The sequence below is a fragment of the Falco punctatus genome (genome assembly GCF_963210335.1).
Source record: "Falco punctatus genome assembly, chromosome: 2".
In the NCBI taxonomy this organism is placed as follows: Eukaryota; Metazoa; Chordata; class Aves; order Falconiformes; family Falconidae; genus Falco; species Falco punctatus.
Window position 1 is genome coordinate 86,801,424 of NC_137581.1, and position 20,533 is coordinate 86,821,956.

The 20,533-nt window shown below is 37.7% G+C and overlaps 1 protein-coding gene across 1 annotated transcript in view; it reads right to left on the reverse strand.

Annotated features, from left to right (window-relative positions):
* IL1RAPL1 (interleukin 1 receptor accessory protein like 1) overlaps window positions 1–20,533 on the reverse strand; it is a 777,597-nt gene that overhangs the window by 16,112 nt on the left and 740,952 nt on the right. The window contains exons 7-9 of the mRNA XM_080377620.1: window positions 15,813–15,945; window positions 13,680–13,825; window positions 2,563–2,706 (exon numbers count right to left, since the gene is read on the reverse strand). Coding sequence (XP_080233746.1) covers window positions 2,563–2,706; window positions 13,680–13,825; window positions 15,813–15,945 — 423 coding nt within the window. The remainder of the gene's footprint in view (window positions 1–2,562; window positions 2,707–13,679; window positions 13,826–15,812; window positions 15,946–20,533) is intronic.

Sequence of the window (20,533 nt, forward strand, 5' to 3'; positions counted from 1 at the left end):
AACAGGAGAGCCTAGTCCCCAGCATGAGGGAGAAGATGGGAAATTCAAAGCTTCAAGTTACCGAAACGAGGAATCAGCAGCTGTGATCACTTTCTTAATTTGCAGTGGCCCTACAGAAACTAATAAAGTTGCATTAGCTGTAAGGGTTAAATACTTTATTTTCAAATATTTCTCACAATTTACCCATGCCTCCCACAGAAATGTGTATGTTACCCTGAAACTAAATGATGTGTCTAAGGCTTTCAAAGGAAAAAGGAATTGTGATGAGATTTGACAACCTGAAGGGCTTGTTCTCTGATCAGGGAAGAAATGAAGTATTGCATTTTAAAAAGAGATTTTCAACTGAAAATTTTAATTGGAACTCACTTTTAAAGTGTTTCAAATCCTCTCTTGGTACAGTATAGTGCACACAAAAAAAGCCCGTGATATTTTGATGTTTGCTTATCTACAGGCTGTCCCAAGTATGACAGAACATGGTGTAAATTATGAATAGCACGTGGGCGCTCCGCTGTTGCACTGCAGGAGATGTGGTTGAAAGAAGATTTTAGAGTTCAGCATTTTATGTCTGTAAGTAACAAACTAAGCCAAAGGTAAAAATATGAATGTATGTCTGTAATTTATGTCTTCACAGAAGCCATGACTTGGTCTTCTGTGAGGCATTTTCTCTTTGTCTTCTTGCTTTTGCAAGAGTGTAAGTGAAAGAGACAGGGTAAGAAGGCCAGCTGCAGTAACTTCATTGGGACAGTGGGTATTATCCATGTTGCTAGTATATTGAATACAGTAGGAACTGCAGATTTCCATTGGGAATCTCATATTACTGCCGTTAAGAACTCGTTACCAGTGTTTGTGCTGATCATCTAAGAAGAATCCATGCTTTATCTTCTTTAATGATGATCTTTGCTGAGAAGTAGAAACTGAATGGATATTGGTTTTCCTCCTTTTGAATCTCAGAACAGTAACCTTTAGAGGTCACTTTTTTTGTTGTTAAAAACGTGTGATTAAAATATTGTTCTTCACAGGTGACCCAGTGTTTGTTATGGAACAAGAGTGTAACACCTGGTAGAGTAAGTTTGCAAACAAATTGGAATTGCTTGAGATAACAATAAATGAGAGCTGAAAAAGTAAGAATTACTGATACTGAAAGAAAAAAAAACGTTAAATTGCATCTATTTAAATAATTATTAATTAAGCTGTTTATTTCTGCCTAATATAATATGACTATTAGTAAATTCACACAATTCATGCAAGTAAACATGCCCATTTAAACTGAGGGCTGCTTTGTGGAGAAGAGAATATCTCAACTCCTGATAAATAAAAAAAAAGCGTCTGCCAAAATCCACCACAAGTCATAGTCCCTCTAGGCCTCAGTTTCCTCCTCTGTAAATAAGTAGAATAACTGTGCCCCACCCCTACAATCCCCTTCCCCACCCCACCCCCCAGCTGCTATATTAGTGCATCCTTTTTGCACATCCAACAGAAGCATACAAAATGTTCTAATGTTCTTGGGCTTGTTGTTCTGAGCATATTCTATTTTGAATCCTTGTGCATTTTTGGATGGGAGGCAGAAGCAGGTCACTCCCTAGTGATCTTATTGTGGAAGTTTTTCCCTTACACAAGGTCCTCTAATTCTGCTGCCACCCTTCTCCCTTCTTGGTGACAGGTTTGGCCAGCGCTTGTTTATCAGCCCGTATTTATTTTAATAAGTCATGGTGACTTCTGTCCACAGGCAATTACCTTGAACTGTAAAATGACTTTTATTAGTATTTCAGTAAAAAAGAAGGTCCTGTCACAAAAGACGTAGTGGTAGCACAAAACATCAGGAACTCTGACCCAAGAAACCAAACCTAATTAATCAGAGCCTGCAGCTCAACCCAGTTAGCTGTTCAACAGCAGGTTTGAACAGTAGAGCTAGAGGCAAAGATGACCTTTTTCTTCAGTGCTTAAAAAGAGAAGAAAAGAAATTGCATGGATACATTCAACAAAAACTGGTGTATACCCTGTGGATTACTTTTGTTTAGGCTGGGAGTCCTTGAAACACAGAAAAACTTTAATGGCCATTAGCCGCTTTCTCAGTGATTAAGTAAATGAACTCAAGAAAATGAACTGCTGGGTACGTTCCTAAACACTCAGTACTGTTTATTGAAACTGATCAGTTTAAACAAGCAGTAAATTGAGATTTACTTCAACCTCTACCTATTTGGCAAATACAATTAGGGTAGATACTCCCTAGCTTATGGAGAAGTGAAGCTGCATTTCAGTGCAGGCAGCAAGTGAAAATCTTTGATGCATCAGTGTTGGTAATCTACATTCAGTGTTGGGAATAAAAATCTAAAAGACATGGGTGTCTTCTGGAGCTCCAGAGAGCAGCACGTAGATCAGCTCAGCAATCACTGCTGCTAATGTGTTGTATGAGGAATCTATATTCAAGTCAATGCCTAATGCAGTGATAAATAAAAATTGCAGTTTTAACACATCTTGAACTGAAAAGAAATTTGGGCCTGAGTGGACAGAAATAAAAGACAGGCATGCTTAGAAAGTAGAAAATGTACTAAGATGCCTTACCTCCATCTAGTTCTTCAGCTCCAAAATGATTCCTGTAGAACAGCATAATCTCTATCTTGTAACACTTGTAGATAGTCACTAAACAAACAAGCAGCAGCAGAATAGCACCGAGCCCACCAGCAAGCTCAACTGTGTACATCAGCTCTGCAAAGAATTACAAAATGCAGTAACAACCACATTCCAAACCAAAGAAAATTAGCAGCATACCTCACACTTAAGTTAAACATTAAAATAAAATAATGATTGATGGATTATTTATGTATTTACTGCATTTATGAGCCTTTGAAGAAATAATGAATGGATTTTTTTTTTCATTAATAAACTAGTTTTTCCTTTAGTATACCATCTGAATTGCTCATTTGAAAAATAACAACTGCTGGGGATGTGTGTTTGTGTGTATGAGTATGTGCATATATGTAAGAGGTATTTGACAAGTCCCTTCCTTCCCTGTCTCCATAGTTAGATCACAGTTTACTTTACCCAGATAAATGTTGACATTCTACGTCGAGTGAAAGCAGAGGTGAATGTTTCTTCCCACACACAAATAAGATGAGTTCCAGTCTACCGGGTAAGTTTACCCTAAGGATTTTATTTTATTTTATTTTTTAAATAAAAATAAATAAATAAATAAATAAAACAACACCACCAAGAACTTGAGGGATGTGAAGACAAATTACCCAAGGAACCCCACAGCCTCACATCCCAGTTAGATGTTAGTATCTTTGACACAGTATCCCAGTTCTGCAGTGCATCTTCATTCTCCCCTTCCCCTCAGTGGGGTTGGCTTATGGTGTAGTCACAACAAACCAACCCAATTTGTCCATTCTGACATTCCCATTCAGACGACGACCCCCTGGTGTCTTTGTTGCACTCTAACATTGGAGACTCACATGATGGATTGATGTTGTTGCCATGTGGATCCATTCTTGAGGACCGGGACTCTGGTCAAACGTGGCCACAACTGTCTACCACCAGCAGTATCCTCAGTGGGGCCACTTATCAGTGCATAAGTAATAAGACATCACCTCCCCCAGTCGTAACCACTGCACACTCAAGGAAGCCCTCGCTGCTACCTGGCATCCATTTTGTTGTTACTTTTCATTTGCTTATTGAAAGAATAGTGGTAATGTTAAAAAAGGAGAGTGGGAGGAGGAAGAGCATTACTAACACTTCTGTAATTTGAAATGAGTAATAGAGGGCATATCTGAAGACCATCCATACTTTTTCAATATCAGTTTTGAGGAACGCCAAGAATTCAAATCTTGAAAATCCAAGACATACAGTTTGCTTCATGAAAATCTGTGCTGGAGAAAATTCAGTTCCATTCTATTTTCACAATATCTTTTTCCAGTGGGCAGCTTCTAGCTAAGTGAAGCAGGGTAGCCCTAAAGTAACCTTTGTTTTATGTGTGTGGTTATGCAGATATGATACTCCAGCGCAATACAATTCAATTAGAGAAATAAAAGGTTAGAGGAAAGTGACAGTTCCATTTATTTTCACTGTGTCTACTGAGAATCACACATTTTTTTTATTATTTTGAGGCAACTGTAAGAAGATTTCATTGCTCTCTAGAAGACACTAAAAGTGTAATAAAAAAAAAAAAAAAAAAAGAGGCATTTATATTCCATGTCATTGTCTCCAAAACTGTGCTGGAAACTCCTTTGTGTTAGATATTTTTATGACCGACACTGTTATTTCAGACTTCCAATACTTTTCTGGTCCAGAGAGAGGGGATGTTATTAAAAAACCCCAACAAGATATTGTTTGCATAGACAAATAATACAGTATTTTAGAATATAAATGGAAATGGAAATTTCTCTGCACTGGCTTAGTATACACTGTTTATCATTTTGTACTACAGGTGACGCAGCTGTTCAATGATAACTAGAAGAAAGGCTTTAATATTTTGGGTTGCTAGGCACAAAATACTCTATTTATGTGCCTGCTGTTATGACTCATTAAATGCAAGGAAAAAACTTTACAACTGGAAAACAAAAAATTTCCCTAAATTAATGATTTAGAAATTAAATGGGAAAAATAACTGCAGGTAGTCATCTGTTCTCTTTCACTATGCATGAAATCAAACTAATGCACTGCATCACTTTTGCCGTCAGTCCCTCTTAGTTATCTTTTCCCCCTTAAAATAATTCAAGATTATGACTGTATTTTTACTTCAGTAAAGTCAATCTGAACACACATGAAAATTTTGCCTAATTTTGTCTAATATTAGGCAACCAAAGCAAACAACGAAATTCTCTAAGTCACCCCGAAATGTACTAAAAATTAGCTTTTCAGGTGTTGCTGCTAGGCCCATCATGATCATTTATGAGCACAAGGATATGGGCGTTCTTTCTTAAACAGATGCATTTGCAAAATAAGCTTCATGCTTTCTCTGTCTAGCTTAGCAGGCTTGTAATTTCCTCTGTGCTGGACAACATCTATCAGCACATATTCGCTCGCTGTCTTAGGTGCTATTTGTCAGGTTTCAGAGGCAGAGAGGAGCAGTACTCAGCCCTGCAGGGTGCTGTGTCCTTACACCCAGCCCTGCAAAGGCCTGAGCAAACCCCCAGAGTGCTGGAAGTGGAACAGCCACATCTGGGCAGCACCGTGGAAGGTGGCACACAGTGGCCTGGGCATAACACCACACCAAGCTGATTGTTTTCAGACCTTGAGTTAGTGTTTTTGCAGAATGCTAAACCATGCTAAGGGGGCACTGGCTGGCTTTGGGCTGCCACAGGTATTTTGTGAGCAGCATCACCCAGGGCTGTGCTGAGCTGGAGATGTGAGGAGGAGAAGGTTCAGTCCTGCCTCTGCTGTTGTACCCTCAGGTGACTGAAGCCATTTTCTGTGGTTTGGTTTTCACAATGTGAATTGAGGAGGGTGCTTCTGACTCTGTCATAGGAGAGGGTACTCCTGGAAGGTGCTCTGTGAACGCCAGTCATGTTGGCGATGAGTATATCAACCATATCAGCAATGAAGTAGTGACTGTTCAGGCTAAATTAAAGTAAAACAGCAAGGTTAGAGTGTAAGGTTACCTTCAAAATAACATTTTTTCCTCATGTTTTATTCTGCCTTTTGCACTGCAATTTGAGCACAGTGTGCTGCAGCAGGCATTACAGTCCCTTTGAAGTGTGATCTGTTTCTCCTGCTGAAATTCAAGTTTTCTCTAGTTGGCTATGCACTAAAAAGATTCAATTTCAGCACAATTCCACATCAGAGAGGAGAGACAAAAAGTGCAAAGCTTTTGAAATCTATTTAGCCTCTGTGTTACAGTGCTCAAATTACAGATCTGGCCCTCCTTAAGGAGCTGAGACTGAGTGTAGAAAGTAGCAGAGGAAAATTACTCGGCTAACCCCTAGGGGGACAGGCATTCTGTTAAACCCAACAAATGAGCTGGTGCCAGGGAGTTACATCCAGAAGCACAGAAATCATTTAGTTACAGGCAATTAACAATAGTCCTCCAGTAGCACAGGAACAGTTCAACTCCAAGGGAAAACACATTGATTACTGCAGCAGTAGTAGAATGGTTTCTGAATAAATAGCTTCAATTTAAAACAAGATTTGTTACAAGCATTTTGACCAATGGCTACAATTTTTTTTCCCTTATCACGAGGCTTTGGCCAAGCAACCAAGAGAAAGAGATGGCTAATTAAAATAAAGTAGGCATGCTTTCCAAATATCCGGCACAATATGACTGGTAATAAGTGCACTTATTTTATATGATTCTGTCCTAATTATTAGACACATTTAAAGGATATATCTTTGATCTTCACCTGACTTTAATATTTTATTAAATTCCTTTCACTGTGTCATGCAAGTAATTCACTTATTGTAGCTGGAGTTGTAACAAGAAAGTAAATAAAAGGATGCCTTCCAAGATTCATATCTTTTCATTTATATGACATGCTTCAAGGACTTTACATTTAATGATCAGTGATAATTTGAAATGAATCTTATTCTATTCATTAGTCCACATATATATAAGCTTAAAAAAAAAGTGATTTTTTTGGTGATTTATACCTCTTTAAGGGCATGTGGTTTATAGCTGTGTATCCAATTTCTGATCCTTTTTCAAAATCCAATTACAGTCTATCTAAGGTTTCAATTTTGCAATCACTTAGGCAGATTGCTTAACTTCATGGACTATAAGTAATCCCTCCAAAGTCAACAGGATTATTCACAGAACTTCAGGTTAGTACATACATACAGTTTTGCAACTTTGTGATCTAAACTCATTTCCGTTCTCTGCTTATCTTGGGCAATTTCACTCACAAAGCTACAAGATTTGGTTAGAAAGAGTTCTCAATTTGTCTAGGTACATTTTCATAGACTTCAATTATTAAATGAAACAAAAAGGTAATTAATATAATTTGGAAGGGGAGCAGTTGAAGGCAATGATAAAACTTTTGTGATAACCCCTGAGACAAGGTAAAGAAAGCAAATAGTGACAACCACTGCAAGACTGATGTGTGAAAACATGCAGCTTTGGTTATAAATGGGTGTGTTTCTTCTGACGGAAGAGGGAGGCTGGCTAGCACAGGAGTACTCGTCTGATTCTCATTTCAGACATTAGCAGTAAACAGTATACAGAGTTTAGGTTAGGAAGAGAGAAACCCATACTAGCAGTTTAAAAATGGAGAAGTATGTGCTTTTTCTCTCTTCTCCCGCCCTCCCCCTCCCCTCCCCCCAACTTAATACAGTATTCATTATGGCATGGCTGTAAAACAATTTATCTTTTTGAGGTATAGCATATGGAACCACAGCTTTATACAGCATATGCACATCAGATATGCATCTCTCTACATATAAAATCTATTCTTTACTTTTTGAGACTTTTTGTTTGTTTGTTTCAATGTGCCAAACAAAATCTGTTTGTTTTTAAGGTACCTAGATGGCTTTATGGATACTGTTGTGAATAATGACTGATGGATATTGTAGGACAACAATACTGATACCAGTAGAAACAGGTTTGGGAGGTTCCTTAGCTTGATTATGAAATCGATTCTTAGCATAAATTATATGCTTTCTGCCAGCATAGGCCACGCATGCCTGTAGATATCTGCAGAGTTGACTTAGGGTGGCTAAATTTAGTTACAGTTTTTGAAATGGTTTTCAATGCAGTAGTTTCATTTTATTTATTAGATCTATTGCAACCAAGTTACCTCACTTTATTTTTAGATCAATATATTCCTAACCGATATAAGAAAAAGACCTAGTTTGGTTTGGGATTATATGTATATAAGTGTGCAAATACAAGACAGAGATCTTGTTAATCTATTCATTAGTATGGCAGGCAGAGTATCTGAGCCTTGGTGCTGTTGGATTTCCAGTGTTATTAGAATAGAAACAGTAAATTATTATAATAGAAGTATACTCTTACTGATAACATTTTTATTTCTTCTGAGAAGTACAGGATACCTGTTCCCAGCAGGAGAATAATTACACTGACTATCTCCAACAGTATGTTAGCTCAAAAGAGGATAAGGTTGAAAAAAACATAGATGCTGCAATGTTACTGGTTTACTATATTTAAATACACAACACTGCATTTTAAAGGCAGTTTATACTTCAGGTTGAAGGAAGAAAGTGTCATGGTGAGGAATTGCATTAATCTCTGGTTAGCTTCCCCAAATAAATGAATTGTATATGACTTAAAACCTTACTGATTAAGAGAGCTTCTATTTGCTTATTGCACTACAGAAATCAGACAGCCCACACAATTACTTCTTTTAGATCTTCTGAAAGAAATGAATGTAAGAAGCTCTGGGAGGTGATAAATGTGGGGAAAAATGGAGTACCAAGTTCTAAGGATGTAAGATCATAAAACATACTGTTTACACTTTTTCTGAGGATAGCATTAATGAATAATTTAGCTCTGCATTGATTATGGGAACAATTTGTGACATTTTATTTTAAAATATTTTCATCCTTGCCAATCAAGGTTAGAATTGCACTTAGACATTATATAAAGAGAAGAACTATGATAAAAGTAGTACACAAGCTGTTTTAGAAAGAAATCTGTTAAACAAACCAACTTTTTTGATGTTTTGTCAGAGGAAAGTTAGATTTGTTGGAGGAAAATTAGATTTAGGCACATGCTAAATGATTTGAGTAGCCTTTCTACTGGAGATGTCTTAGTCCAATTTTTAAAGGATGAGAAAAACCTTACTGGTGAAGGTCTCATGAAGAGTTTCTGTCAGGCACTAGTGTTTAATATTCTACCAATTTAATGATTTTAGATGCAACTGAGTGTAAAAAGAACAGTCACTTAGAGTTAGGTTTGGTACAGGAAGGGAAGTGTTATTTGACTTTTGACCCTGTGTCACGAACCTCTTGGACGACTGAACCTTTACACTGCCCAGCACAATGAAAACCTGAAGGCTTCTTCAGTGGCCATAGGGGGGTGAAAAATAAATTACCATCAAATCAAATAAAATCGAATTTCAATTCTAATTCTAAAACCTGATGAGGAACTTGGAAAAGCTTTTCCTGTAGTGCAAAATAAAAATGGAATGCTTTATACACTGGAAGATGTGCCTGTGTAAGATCTTAACTGACCAAATGGGTCAGAGTTTTACAACAGTTTTGCTTCCACTGAGATTCAGAGAGATTTGCTGGAATGTTCAAGTAATTAGGACCAATTAAAAGCAGTTGAAATATAAAACTCATTGCATACATGATGAGCTCCCATTCAGAAATTTCAAAAACATCCTGAAGCTTTATGGCAAAGGGAGGTATAACACCTGCTGGTTCTTTGCAAAGGTTAGAAAAGAACTGATTTCCTTTCTCTTTTAAGTCTTAATTGTCACTCATCACTACCACTGTGTTAAATCATGTCCTAGTGACTAAAAATGATCATGAGATCAAAACTTTAACATATTCAAGTCCTTAAGTAATAAACCAGATCTACACTATGTGAATGACACTGTAATTTAAGGCACTCGTCAGCAATTCCATTATCATTAATAACCATACGAAGAAAATTCTGATTTACTTGCTGTTCAGAATTTGCTATTATTTCATACAGGAAATATTAATATTATGTTTATACATTAATAAATGATGAGTTTAAAGTATGCCTAACTATTCATAGGTTTCCTTATGATGCATTTTCTGTAGAATATATTATCTTGTTTCTTTTTCAAACCTATATTCTCATGGGCAATTTCAGACAGAAAAAAAAATCTCTTCCTTTAAACAATTTATTTCATTGAAAGTCTTTTTTTTGCCCCAACAGGAAAAAAAGTTTTTTTAACCATGTCTCGTTAGCTTATAGTCAACAAGACTCATATATGCCCACTGAGAACACCTATGATAGAGGAAAACAAACCCCAAACATAGAAGAGGCCCAGGACAGGAAATTAGACAGCACTGAGAATATGGGAAGAAAGGGAAAGAGATACTTTGAAAAAAATGCATAAATTATATTACCAACTTTTAATTCTGGTGTCTGTCCCATGAAAAATACAGGTATATTATTAAAATTTTAAATAATACCAATAACATCAAAATAAATGATGCCAAGATAGAATTTGATATTATTTTGCTTTAGAGTTTCAGTTGTGAACATTCAGACAAGAATTTCCACAAAAATAATCACATAATTAGATAATAATCTGCATTTCCAACATAGTCTATGATTAAATGAGGCTATGAAGGCTTTGATCCAGCATGAAAGTTATACTTTTCAATACAAAACATTTTAGAAGAGCATTCTATCTCCTTATACGTTACATTTTATCTACTACATTGATAGACTATGGTCTTGTCTTCTTGAATTAGAAACCTGTGAAAAAAATAGAATTATAGTGTGTTATCCACCCCTTATATCATCTGCAATATGTGGTCTGTCATTAATAAATTTGCGCTGAGCTGCTGTCAGTACCACTATGAAAATTAATTTCTTGAAGGTTCCTCTACCTGGCTGCAGATTAACCTGTAACTGCTATGGATGGTCTATGACAGCTATCACTGATACGTAACAAAATCAGCCTTAGATTATAACATGTAGATTTAACTGTTTTTCCTCACACAAAAGAGAAAAGAACTTGATTATTGATAAAGGTGATAGACATTTGACCAACAGCTGGAGGAAGAGAAGTTAGATGTCCTGGTTCTTGATCCCTCTCTTTTTTCTGATTATTTTTAGACAAATTTTAGTAGAAATGGACCAGAAAAGGAAACAGCAATGGTATTTTCATGCTTAAAATATTTTATTGCCTTTAGCTTTGAGCTAAATGCTCTCCCTATGCACAGCATCTGAGGAAAGTTGGGAGTCTCAAGCACAAAACCATAGATCATAAGTTTTCTCCACTGGCAGTCAGAAAGTAAAAGCAGCTCAGGAGAAAATGGGGGCTCAGCTCCTTGAGATGCAGAGGGCTGGCATCTGGGCTAGAGGGAGGTGCCAGGGGCCCCAGCTTTCTCCTGGTGCTGGATGCCCAAGCTGGGTTTGCTTCTCCTGCAGCAGTGGTGTTGGAATCTGGGGGAGCTGCGTTCTTCTCCCCTCCTGAAATGCCTCTCTGGAAAGGGGAGGCTCCAGGTTTCCATTCCAGCGCCATGTCAGGGAACGAGGAGAGGCTTTCTCCCTGGCTGGCTGTGCCAGGTGCTGGTTTGTGTTGGGGACCACTATAAGGTGGGCCCAGCTTGTGTTTTCTGTGAGGTGAATGTGTGTCCCTGCTGGGCTGACCAGTGGGAAGAGTGAGCAAGATGCATCCAGGTTTTTGCTGGTGATATAGACTCTGAACTTCTTGCCCTTTCAGGACCCATGTAATTGCAGGCATATCCAAAAGCTCCCCCTGGAAGCTTGAATTTTGAGAGAACATATTGACCAGGGTGAAGCAGCAGTTGCAAGGCTGTTTGAAAGGCTTGAATTTTGTACCTGAATCCCCACTGCAGCTTTTAGCCCTAAATACCTCATTTCCCAGGAATGCTCTGTTCAGTAACAGCTTTCTTTTCTCCTGTCCCTTCTGATCCTGGTGATAATGTACCACATAAGAAATTTAAGAGGGATTGGAATTTCTTTTTCAAGTATCCAGTGAACATTCCAGATTCAGTATTTTTGTTGGCTTATACTGCTGGAAAAAAAGCTCACTAGAAAACCAGCTGAAACTAACACCTCTGCGAATGCCTTGCTGTTCAGGAAGCACATTTACCTACTTATTAGGTCCCAATTGTTCTAAGTAAGCCAATAATCAGAAGTTAATAAACAACTAACTCATACCTAGCAGAGATTAAACGTGGATCTAAACAAGGAAACCCAAAACGAAAAGTTGTCATGGTGATATACAGGCGACTAAGCAAGCAGTGCAAAGCTCCTCTTCCTAGGAGACTTGCGAGACTAGCTCAAATTTTTTATCTGTCATGGTTAATCTATCATTTCACTGAAACAGTTGTCAACATACAAAGCATGTAGAAGGTTTGTATCAGGTACTTTTTGCTTTGTGAGGGCACAACAGAATTTGTTTCCAAATCACAATTTCATATTCAGCCTTACTTAAAGAGGAAAAAATATTTGGGGGAGTTTTTGTTATTTTCATTTTTTTACTATTTATAAGAGTAATTAAATATTGAGATTACTTCCACTTATGCATGTCATCATGAGGCCACGTACTGTGGTGTGTTTGACATACTGATTTCTCCAAGAAAGGAAGCAAGAAAAGTAGACCCTTGCAAAATACATGGATACACACTGTTAGATTAAAAAGCTGGTTGTCACAGAACAGGAAAGACTTATGCGTTATCAGTCTTGGAGCTACTGCTTGTAAAGGGGGAAAAAAGAACTTACCAGCAGCATGTGACTTAACATGTGTCAGTTAATTAAGTATTGGTTTTGGGGTAATTTAAGCCTTAATAAATCTTTATTTTTAGTGTTCCATGCACTGACTTCATTATGAAAGACAGGCTATGGGATATCAGTGTTTGTGGGGTAAAGCTCTTTCTCTGTGTTCAAATGTCTCTGAATTAGGAGTATAAGACTACTAGCTGGTAAACTGTTGAGGTTCAATTACTTAATAATTTCCCATTTCAGTAAATTCAAGACAATATGACAAATGCCAGGCTAAGCAGAATATCTGGTTATTTACATCTGCATGGCAATGACAAGAGTTCAGAAAAATGTATTCAAATTAGTTCTATTCAATTGGTTTGAGGTACACAAAAATGCATTTAAATAAATGACTCTTACTGTCTTGATTTATGGCTTCCTTTTAAACTTAAACAGATTTTGCATGCTATAAGACTAAAACTAGGGAAGACATCACCGCTTTGGTATAAATTGAGATCCCACAAGTAGTTCAGCACCACAGTAATAACCTGGCTTGCTCACCTTTACAAACATCCTAAAAAAAGCACAGTAATGACAGCAAAGTGCAAACGATGCTCCTGATTATTCTTTGCTCTCTTAAACCAGCAGGATGCTGCATGAGGGTGGGGACCATCAAGCCCAGGCATGTGGAGCGCTCTCTGGGAGGTAAAGTGAACAAAGTGGATCTGGGAACCTCACTTTGCAAGACATTCTTCACCTCTCTGTAATTATCTCTGTGGGAGATGGCTGTGGCCATTAGGCAGGTTGGAATCATGGCATGTGAGTGGTGAGCAGAAACAGGAAGGTCCTTAAAAGTTTCTGCCATATGCTTCACTTCAGAAATGTTGGTGTTAAACAAATGTGTTAGAATAAAGATAACCACAGTCAGGCTATGCAGGAATTCCCCTGGCGTGGGGTTTAGGTGGCATTTCTGATAGAAGTGGAATATATTTTTGTTGGCTTTTCTGATATTTTATTTTATTTCTTAGAGAAAATTATGGCAGTTGTACTACCTGTAGCTTCCTACTATTTTTCCTCTATTGAGCGCCTTTACTAGTTATAAAGTTAATGAATTATTAAATGCATCTTTCATATAAATATAATTGAAAGGTGTTACTGTATTTTTTCCAGCGACAGAGGTAATTAACAAGAACCTTTCTGTTTTATTGTGACAATTGTGAAAATGCCTGGGGAAAAAGAATAATTGACTAGAAATATCTCAGGAAGCCAAAATTCATGCTTACGTCAAAAGCAAGTTCTACAAACTGACCACCCCTATGTTGTACCATTTCATGGAGAAAAGCTGCATATTTACCCCTTTTATGGAGAAGAATACTGGCATGCCGGCGTCCGTTTCCATTCTCAACATAGCACGAGTAATTCCCCAGGTCTGTCTCTTCCACAGAATCAAGAATCAATGAGATGGAAACCTCCTGTTCCCCAAGATGTTCCTTGAGAACCCTGAGGAAACAAACAAACAAACAAACAAACATTGCTGCTATTCTGCTTGCATCGCAGTGGAGCATTAGATAACCATGACATAATAATGCTACCTACAATTCACAACTCTGGCTTCAAATTTGGCTATGGTTTGATGTAATCTTAATTTAATTTTATCATGCCTTTTTCTTCCTCACTTCTAATGGGGAGGTTTGGCTTTTTAAATGTTAATGAAAACTCCAGTTTATTGTTTTCTTTAAGCAAAATGATGTGCACACTGATAGTATATCATTGCACAATCTGGTGGAGACTCTGATCAGTAGTATGTGAACAGTATCTGAAGTCTTAAATTTTAGAAGAGAGAAAAGTGAAAACAGTTATTTTGGCGTTTAGGATCCACTAGGAGTCTGGGCCAAACACACTATTTGTGCACTTTCTGATGCTTTTTAATATGACACTCAGAAACATTGTGTTCATGCCATGGTCTAAAAAATTATTTCTAGAATATATTATAGAATTTGGCTATGTATTGGAAATCAGTAGAAAGAACTTCTATACCAGATGCCAATTGTTCATACAGATCATAGATAAAATAAAAGACCTCCTGTGTAAGGTTCCACCTGTCTTTGCATTGCTTTCTTTCCCTCTTAGCAAGCCCATCAGTGGTTTTAGGAACCCAGGAAAGCAAATGGCAGGCTGTGCCCTCATGTCACACTTGAGGAAGTGGAAACTAGCCTTTCTGCTCCTCCTTCCACAAAACGAGAAAGTTGTAGCAAGGCTCTTGTCACTTTCTTGGCAGCCTTCAGAATGCTATCTATTATTTATAAGGTAAATAGTAAAAAGCAAGTTTCTGGCTGAAGGGCTTAGGAAAAGTTTTAGATGCGGAATACAGCTGATCTGCTTGTCACGTGCCATTGAGTGTGTTGGTCTTTATAGAATAAACTTGAAGTACACCGGGGTGAAATACGCTTCCATTTTGCCTGTATCTGGGGGTCATAACCTTGAATGTCAATATGGCCTTCTTGGTTTTGTTAAAGGCATTGTTTCTGTTACTTTGATTACACTGAATTCCAAGCTTTAGCTAAAAATGACTGTGACTTCGTGTTTTTTGATGAGATAGTAAACCCTTATGTAAGAGGTGAAGTGTAAATAAGCTCATTTTGTTCTATTATAGACAATCACTGTGAATAACACATCTGTGATTATTTAGCTTCCTTTGTAACACACATTTAGATATGCATTCATTTCTGGGTTTGTCCATGATGCATATACACAGTGATATACACGCGTCCAGAATCACAAATTAAAAAGCAATCTCTTCAGACCCCAGTAGATACTTCACATTGGATAGGAATTGGTAGACTATGTCAAGCATGTAATTCTCTTTACAAACTCACTTTTTTCTTAATTTCCAAATAAGGCAGCACTTTTAGGAGTGGTAGAAGTACATGACACAAATTGCCAGATCCGCTCTAAAACGAGTATTTCAGCAGATATAAGTAGCCCACATAACAGGATGCTTGGCTCTCACAGGCCAGATAACATCCCAGAAAACTCTTATTTTTTCTTTTCTTTTTTTGAAGTAAAGAAATCAAAACATACCAAAAGAGAAGCCAGGCTTCAGCATTTATTTAAGGCTCCATGTTTTAAAAGTCTTTGAGCTGTTTTTCTTGATGTATTTATTTTTCTTTATTTCATCTTCTTAACTGTCTTAAAGGTTGCTATTGTAGATCACCACAGTTTGAAAAAGTCACTGTGCAAATTCCAGTAATTTTAACCCTATGGTACTTGTCAGACAGCTATTCTGTCTTTGCAGCTCTCTGACATCAGATCTGGCTGAGGCATAGATTTTTCTGTTCTCTGCTGGTGGAGTTGAAAAAGTAAAGAATGGATGTTGCAAACCAGGGATCAGACCCAAAGTGTTCCCTGAGTTAGTCTGTGATAACAACTAATACATTAGCTATCAAAAAAAGATACTGACTGAAAAAAAAAAAGCTTTTTATTTTACCTGATGTCACTTTCCCAGACTCTACTATCATCCAAATCTTCAATAAACTTCTCCCCTTTCATCCAGTAGATTAAAGGACTGACATCTCCACTATATCCAAAGAAAGCTCGACACGTTAGATTAGCAGAACCACCTGTTACAAACAATGCAAGAACATGTATTATTTCAAAATCTGTAAAAAAAGATTCATTTTCTAAATGTTGATAAAAAAAAAAAAAATATCTGTGGACACCCTCAGTTTTTAGCTGCTGTTGAAAATATCCAAAAGTATCTGCTTGTCTTGCTCCTAGTGTTCAATATATTTTCTGAAAATAAAAGCTATAAAAATTAAATCAAATGTTACATAACAACTGGATTCTATTTTGTATTCTTTCACCAAATTTTCTATGTTTGCTAAGGAAATGTTAAGGAAAAACTATTTTTTTCAAAAATATCTAAGTTAACAAATGATTTCCATGTTTTTTTTTTTCTGAAAGGTTAGGTAAAATAGATGTCTGATCACATCTGTGTTAGTTTGGCTTTGCAATGGTTTCTGCAAAGAGGCTGGTGGATTCCTGTAGGGTCTTATTTCCAATGGACAGCCAGTAGAAAAATGTGTGCTCATTGCTAAATGAAGCAATTTAGCAAGAAAGTAGTAAACACTGAAACTTGAAAAAACCCCACCCAACCCACATGTGAACTCATTCTGTACATTGTGGAACATGTTTCACCATATAAATGGGAATAACCATTAGGCACATGCATCAAGGAGCAGAAATCCTATATATATGCAGCGTTGCCTAATCATTATAGTGAAATTTAAACTGCAACATACCTTCACTTTGGTTTATTTCCATTATGTAGCCTTACAATGTGTTAGCACCACTCAGGTGCTTAGCTTTGGGGTTTCAGCTAGAGCACATACAGGGATCAAAACAGCACTTCATATGCGTCTTGTAAGTTGGTAAGACTGGCTAAAACCACAGGACAGCCACATAGTTAAAGATCTCTCATTCATTGCTCTAAAGGTGTTTGTCTCAATATGCATCAACTCTCCAAAACTGCTGTGTGCATTTCTATAGTGGACAATTACACAGTGATTTAAGGAAGTGTTGTGATTAAGGACGTTTTTTTCACCCTGGAGGAGAGTATTTCCATGGAGTGTGTATTACTTCTGAGACCAAAATCATATTTTATTTATACTTTCGATTTTTGATCTTAGGATTTTAAAGCTGACTGACCATAGTTCCTGGGGGAAAAAAAGAGATGTGTTGTTAACACTACTGCATTCTTTACCAAGATGCCATAAGAAGTTAATCTAGGTTCAATTAATTTATTTAAAAATCCACTGCTTTGGGTCAGGACCTGGCCCTTCTCAACTGTATGACATTGATATTTGAACATCTTATTTAATTTTTAGTAGAGAAAATAATGTAAGATGCTGTATAACAAGAGGTTGAGTAATAATTAAATAAATGTCTTATTTATCTGAAATTATTTGTGGTTTTCTGTAAAAGCATCTTACTTCTCTATTTGACTTGAAGTCTCACATCCACACTGTAAAAGATGCAGAGTCAAATGTTTGTAATCAAGATGGGCACATCAAGACAAGTAACATCTACATTGCTTTCACAAGCTGTTTAGGAACTGAGTTGCTCTTAGTCATTTAATGAATTTGTGGTCGGTGCCACACCCTTTGCCAGCGATGCCTGAGAAGGAGACAGGAGTATCCAGTACTTGAAGCTGGGATGGAGAGGAGGGTCTCATTCATGATCAAAAAGCGTGAAATCAAATCTTTGACTAATAAGACATTTTGATAATCTCACCTCATTTAGAGAAAAGTTGCCAAATGCAAACTGAAGATCTTCAGTGAGAGAGCAAAAACTCTAAAGACAACCACAGCTCTTGTTTCCACACCCTGGGGAGCAATGGGGTCCTGGTTTCAGCTGGGGTAGAGCTAATTTTCTTCTTGGTAGCTAGTACAGTGCTGTGATGTGAGAACAATGTTGATAATGCACCGATGTTTTTATTGTTGCTGGGTGATGTTTATCCTAAATCAAGGCCTTTTCAGTTCCCTGGGCCCTGCCAGCCAGAGGGCTGGAGGGGCACGGGAAACTGGGAGGGGACACAGCCAGGACAGGTGACCCAAGCTAGCCAAAGAGGTATTCCATACCATGGGATGTCATGCTGAGTATATAAACTGGGGGAAGAAGAAGGAAGGGGGGTCCCTTGGCATTATAGTGTTTGTCTTCCCGAGTAACCGTTACACGTGATGGAGCCCGGCTTTCCTGGGGATGGCTGAACACCTTCCTGCCCATGGGAAGTGGTGAATGAATTCCTTGCTTTGCTTTGCTTGTGTGCGTGGCTTCTGCTTTCCCTATTAAATTGTTCTTATCTCAACCCTTGAGTTTTACATTCCTTTCCAATCCCTCTTTCCATCCCTCTGGGTCGTGCTGCATGGTGTTTGGTTGCCGGCCGGCGTTAAAACATGACAAATGATCAGGACACCTCCCTGGGAACTTGCCTCCTCAAGCTCTACATAGCTCAAGAAGTGCTGGAGAGAAAGATTTTTGCAGTCTTGAAGCCATTTGCAGGGAATGAGATGAGTATTGGGACAGCACTTAATGTGGGTCATGAAAACCTGTAATGGAACATGATAAGATTCCTGGTTGTGCTCAGGACATTTTAGCAGATGCAAACCCGGTTTCTTACAGCAGTTGCACAGCAGATATAAACTAGAGGGAGAGGGGGGTGTTTGGGTGGTTTTTTTTTTTTTTGTTGGTTTGGCATCTTAGTAATGGTACATGAACACGTGAAAGTCAAAATACAAAACCTTAAAGGAATAGGAATATCTTGGCCACGTATATCCAATCTAGCACATGTTCAGGGTTGTGAAATGCCTAGTAGCCACAGCACTGGTGGTTTTTGATTGCTTTTAAAATGGGAGAAGGTACCTGCACATCTAAAGCAAAAGCAGGCTTCTGTGATAATTGGATAACCCCTATGGAATTATCTCCCATCTTAGAGGGAAGACTGCTACCTAATGCATCACTGCCACTTTTTGGCTTTTTCTGGAGCTTACCCACCAAGTCAAAGCCCAGTTGAAACTTTGCAGATTTTAAAAGATGGCAAGATCACAGCTAGAGGGACTGTAGCTTCTGTCCAACTTATCCATGATACACAGAGATAGGCACTGCAGGTGTTGAACCATTGAAGCTCTTCAGGCTCGTGCAGCTAACAGGCACCCACTGAAAGCTGATTTTTCAACTGTGCAGGCCTCTGAGCTTTTTATGGGTGAATATTAATGTGCATAGGTTTATTTTTTTAAAAAAGAAATGTCTTTCATTAAGGGCAAAAAATGTCAGAAAAAAAGGAGTTTGTAAGATTAAGGTTTCCTTCTCATTAAATTATTAAAGAATTTTCCCCCTAAATAAAATAAGTAAACACATTTTTGAACACAGAATCCAAAGTTTCCATTCAACATGAAATATTTGCACCTGAGAAATATATTAGGATGGATGTACTGCCTCTTAGTAACGCTGTGTGGATTACAGTCACTGACCAAAGGCCATTAGCATGCCAGGTGTTCAGCTATAAATTACCCATATTGTCCACCTTGACCAGTCTTCACAATAAGCCAGTGGGAAGTTCATTAGCAGGTCATCAAGACAGATTCAGGTACCAGCTAAAGACCAACTTGTGACCATTAATGTGGAGCTCACAGCTCTTTGCAGAGGGCAGTGGAGCTCACTTGGTGGAGCAGAGATGCTCGTAGCTGCAGGCACATATAAGTAATGGGCAAAGGCTGACTGAAGAGCAATTATCATGAGGGGACTGAGTATTTTGGGAGCACATTTTGATCTCTGCTCCAGAGGGAGTGGGCATATACTGTAGAATGGGCTGCATTTTTCCCTGGAAGTGCTGCTTTGATGCAGAGGATGCCTAGTTTGGCACAGAGCCACTGCTTTGCACGGGCAGTCTGTTTTTAAGAAGTCTGCAGATTTTTAGAAAGCATGCAAAATTGAAGTAAATACAAGACCTGCTTTGCTTCATGTTTAAGCTAATGTAGAAAGCAACCTGTCAGTCAGTTAATAGAACACTCACAGTTTACCCTGCACAACTATTCCCTTCCATGTGTTTTCTATGCTAAGAAAAAACTATAGAAGCAATTTGAGAACTGTAAAAGTTTAGTGAATGGATATGCAATGCTTTCTATGCCATTAATTTAGATTTTCCTGTAAATGCTGTACTATTACAGTTCTATAACCTATCTTTGAAAGAATTTAAATACATGTTTTAAATTTACTACACTTTTTAAATTAAATTACTAGGGAAATTAATCTCTTTATCCCATTTGCTGTGAGATGTTGTAAATTCTTGAGAATGTTCTGTCTTAAGTTACATCCTGAGTAAACTGTTGTTTGGGGGTTTTTTTGTGTTGTTTTTTTTTTTGTTGTTTTTTTTTTTGGTTTTTGTTTTGTTAGTTGTTTGTTTGTTTTTTTAATGGACCCTGGAAAAGTCCAAAGGCATGAAATTAGAATTATTAAGTGAAACTGATAGTGTTGTTGTTTTTATTAACACACCTCAACCCTCTCATCCCCCCAAAACAAAAAAACCCAAAACCTCAGACACACTGCCAAACACCGTCAAGAAAGGATAAAGATGACACTTTTGACTTCTCAGTATAATTATAATTTTTTACTGTGAAATAATGCAATAAAGACATGTAAGAGAACACATTA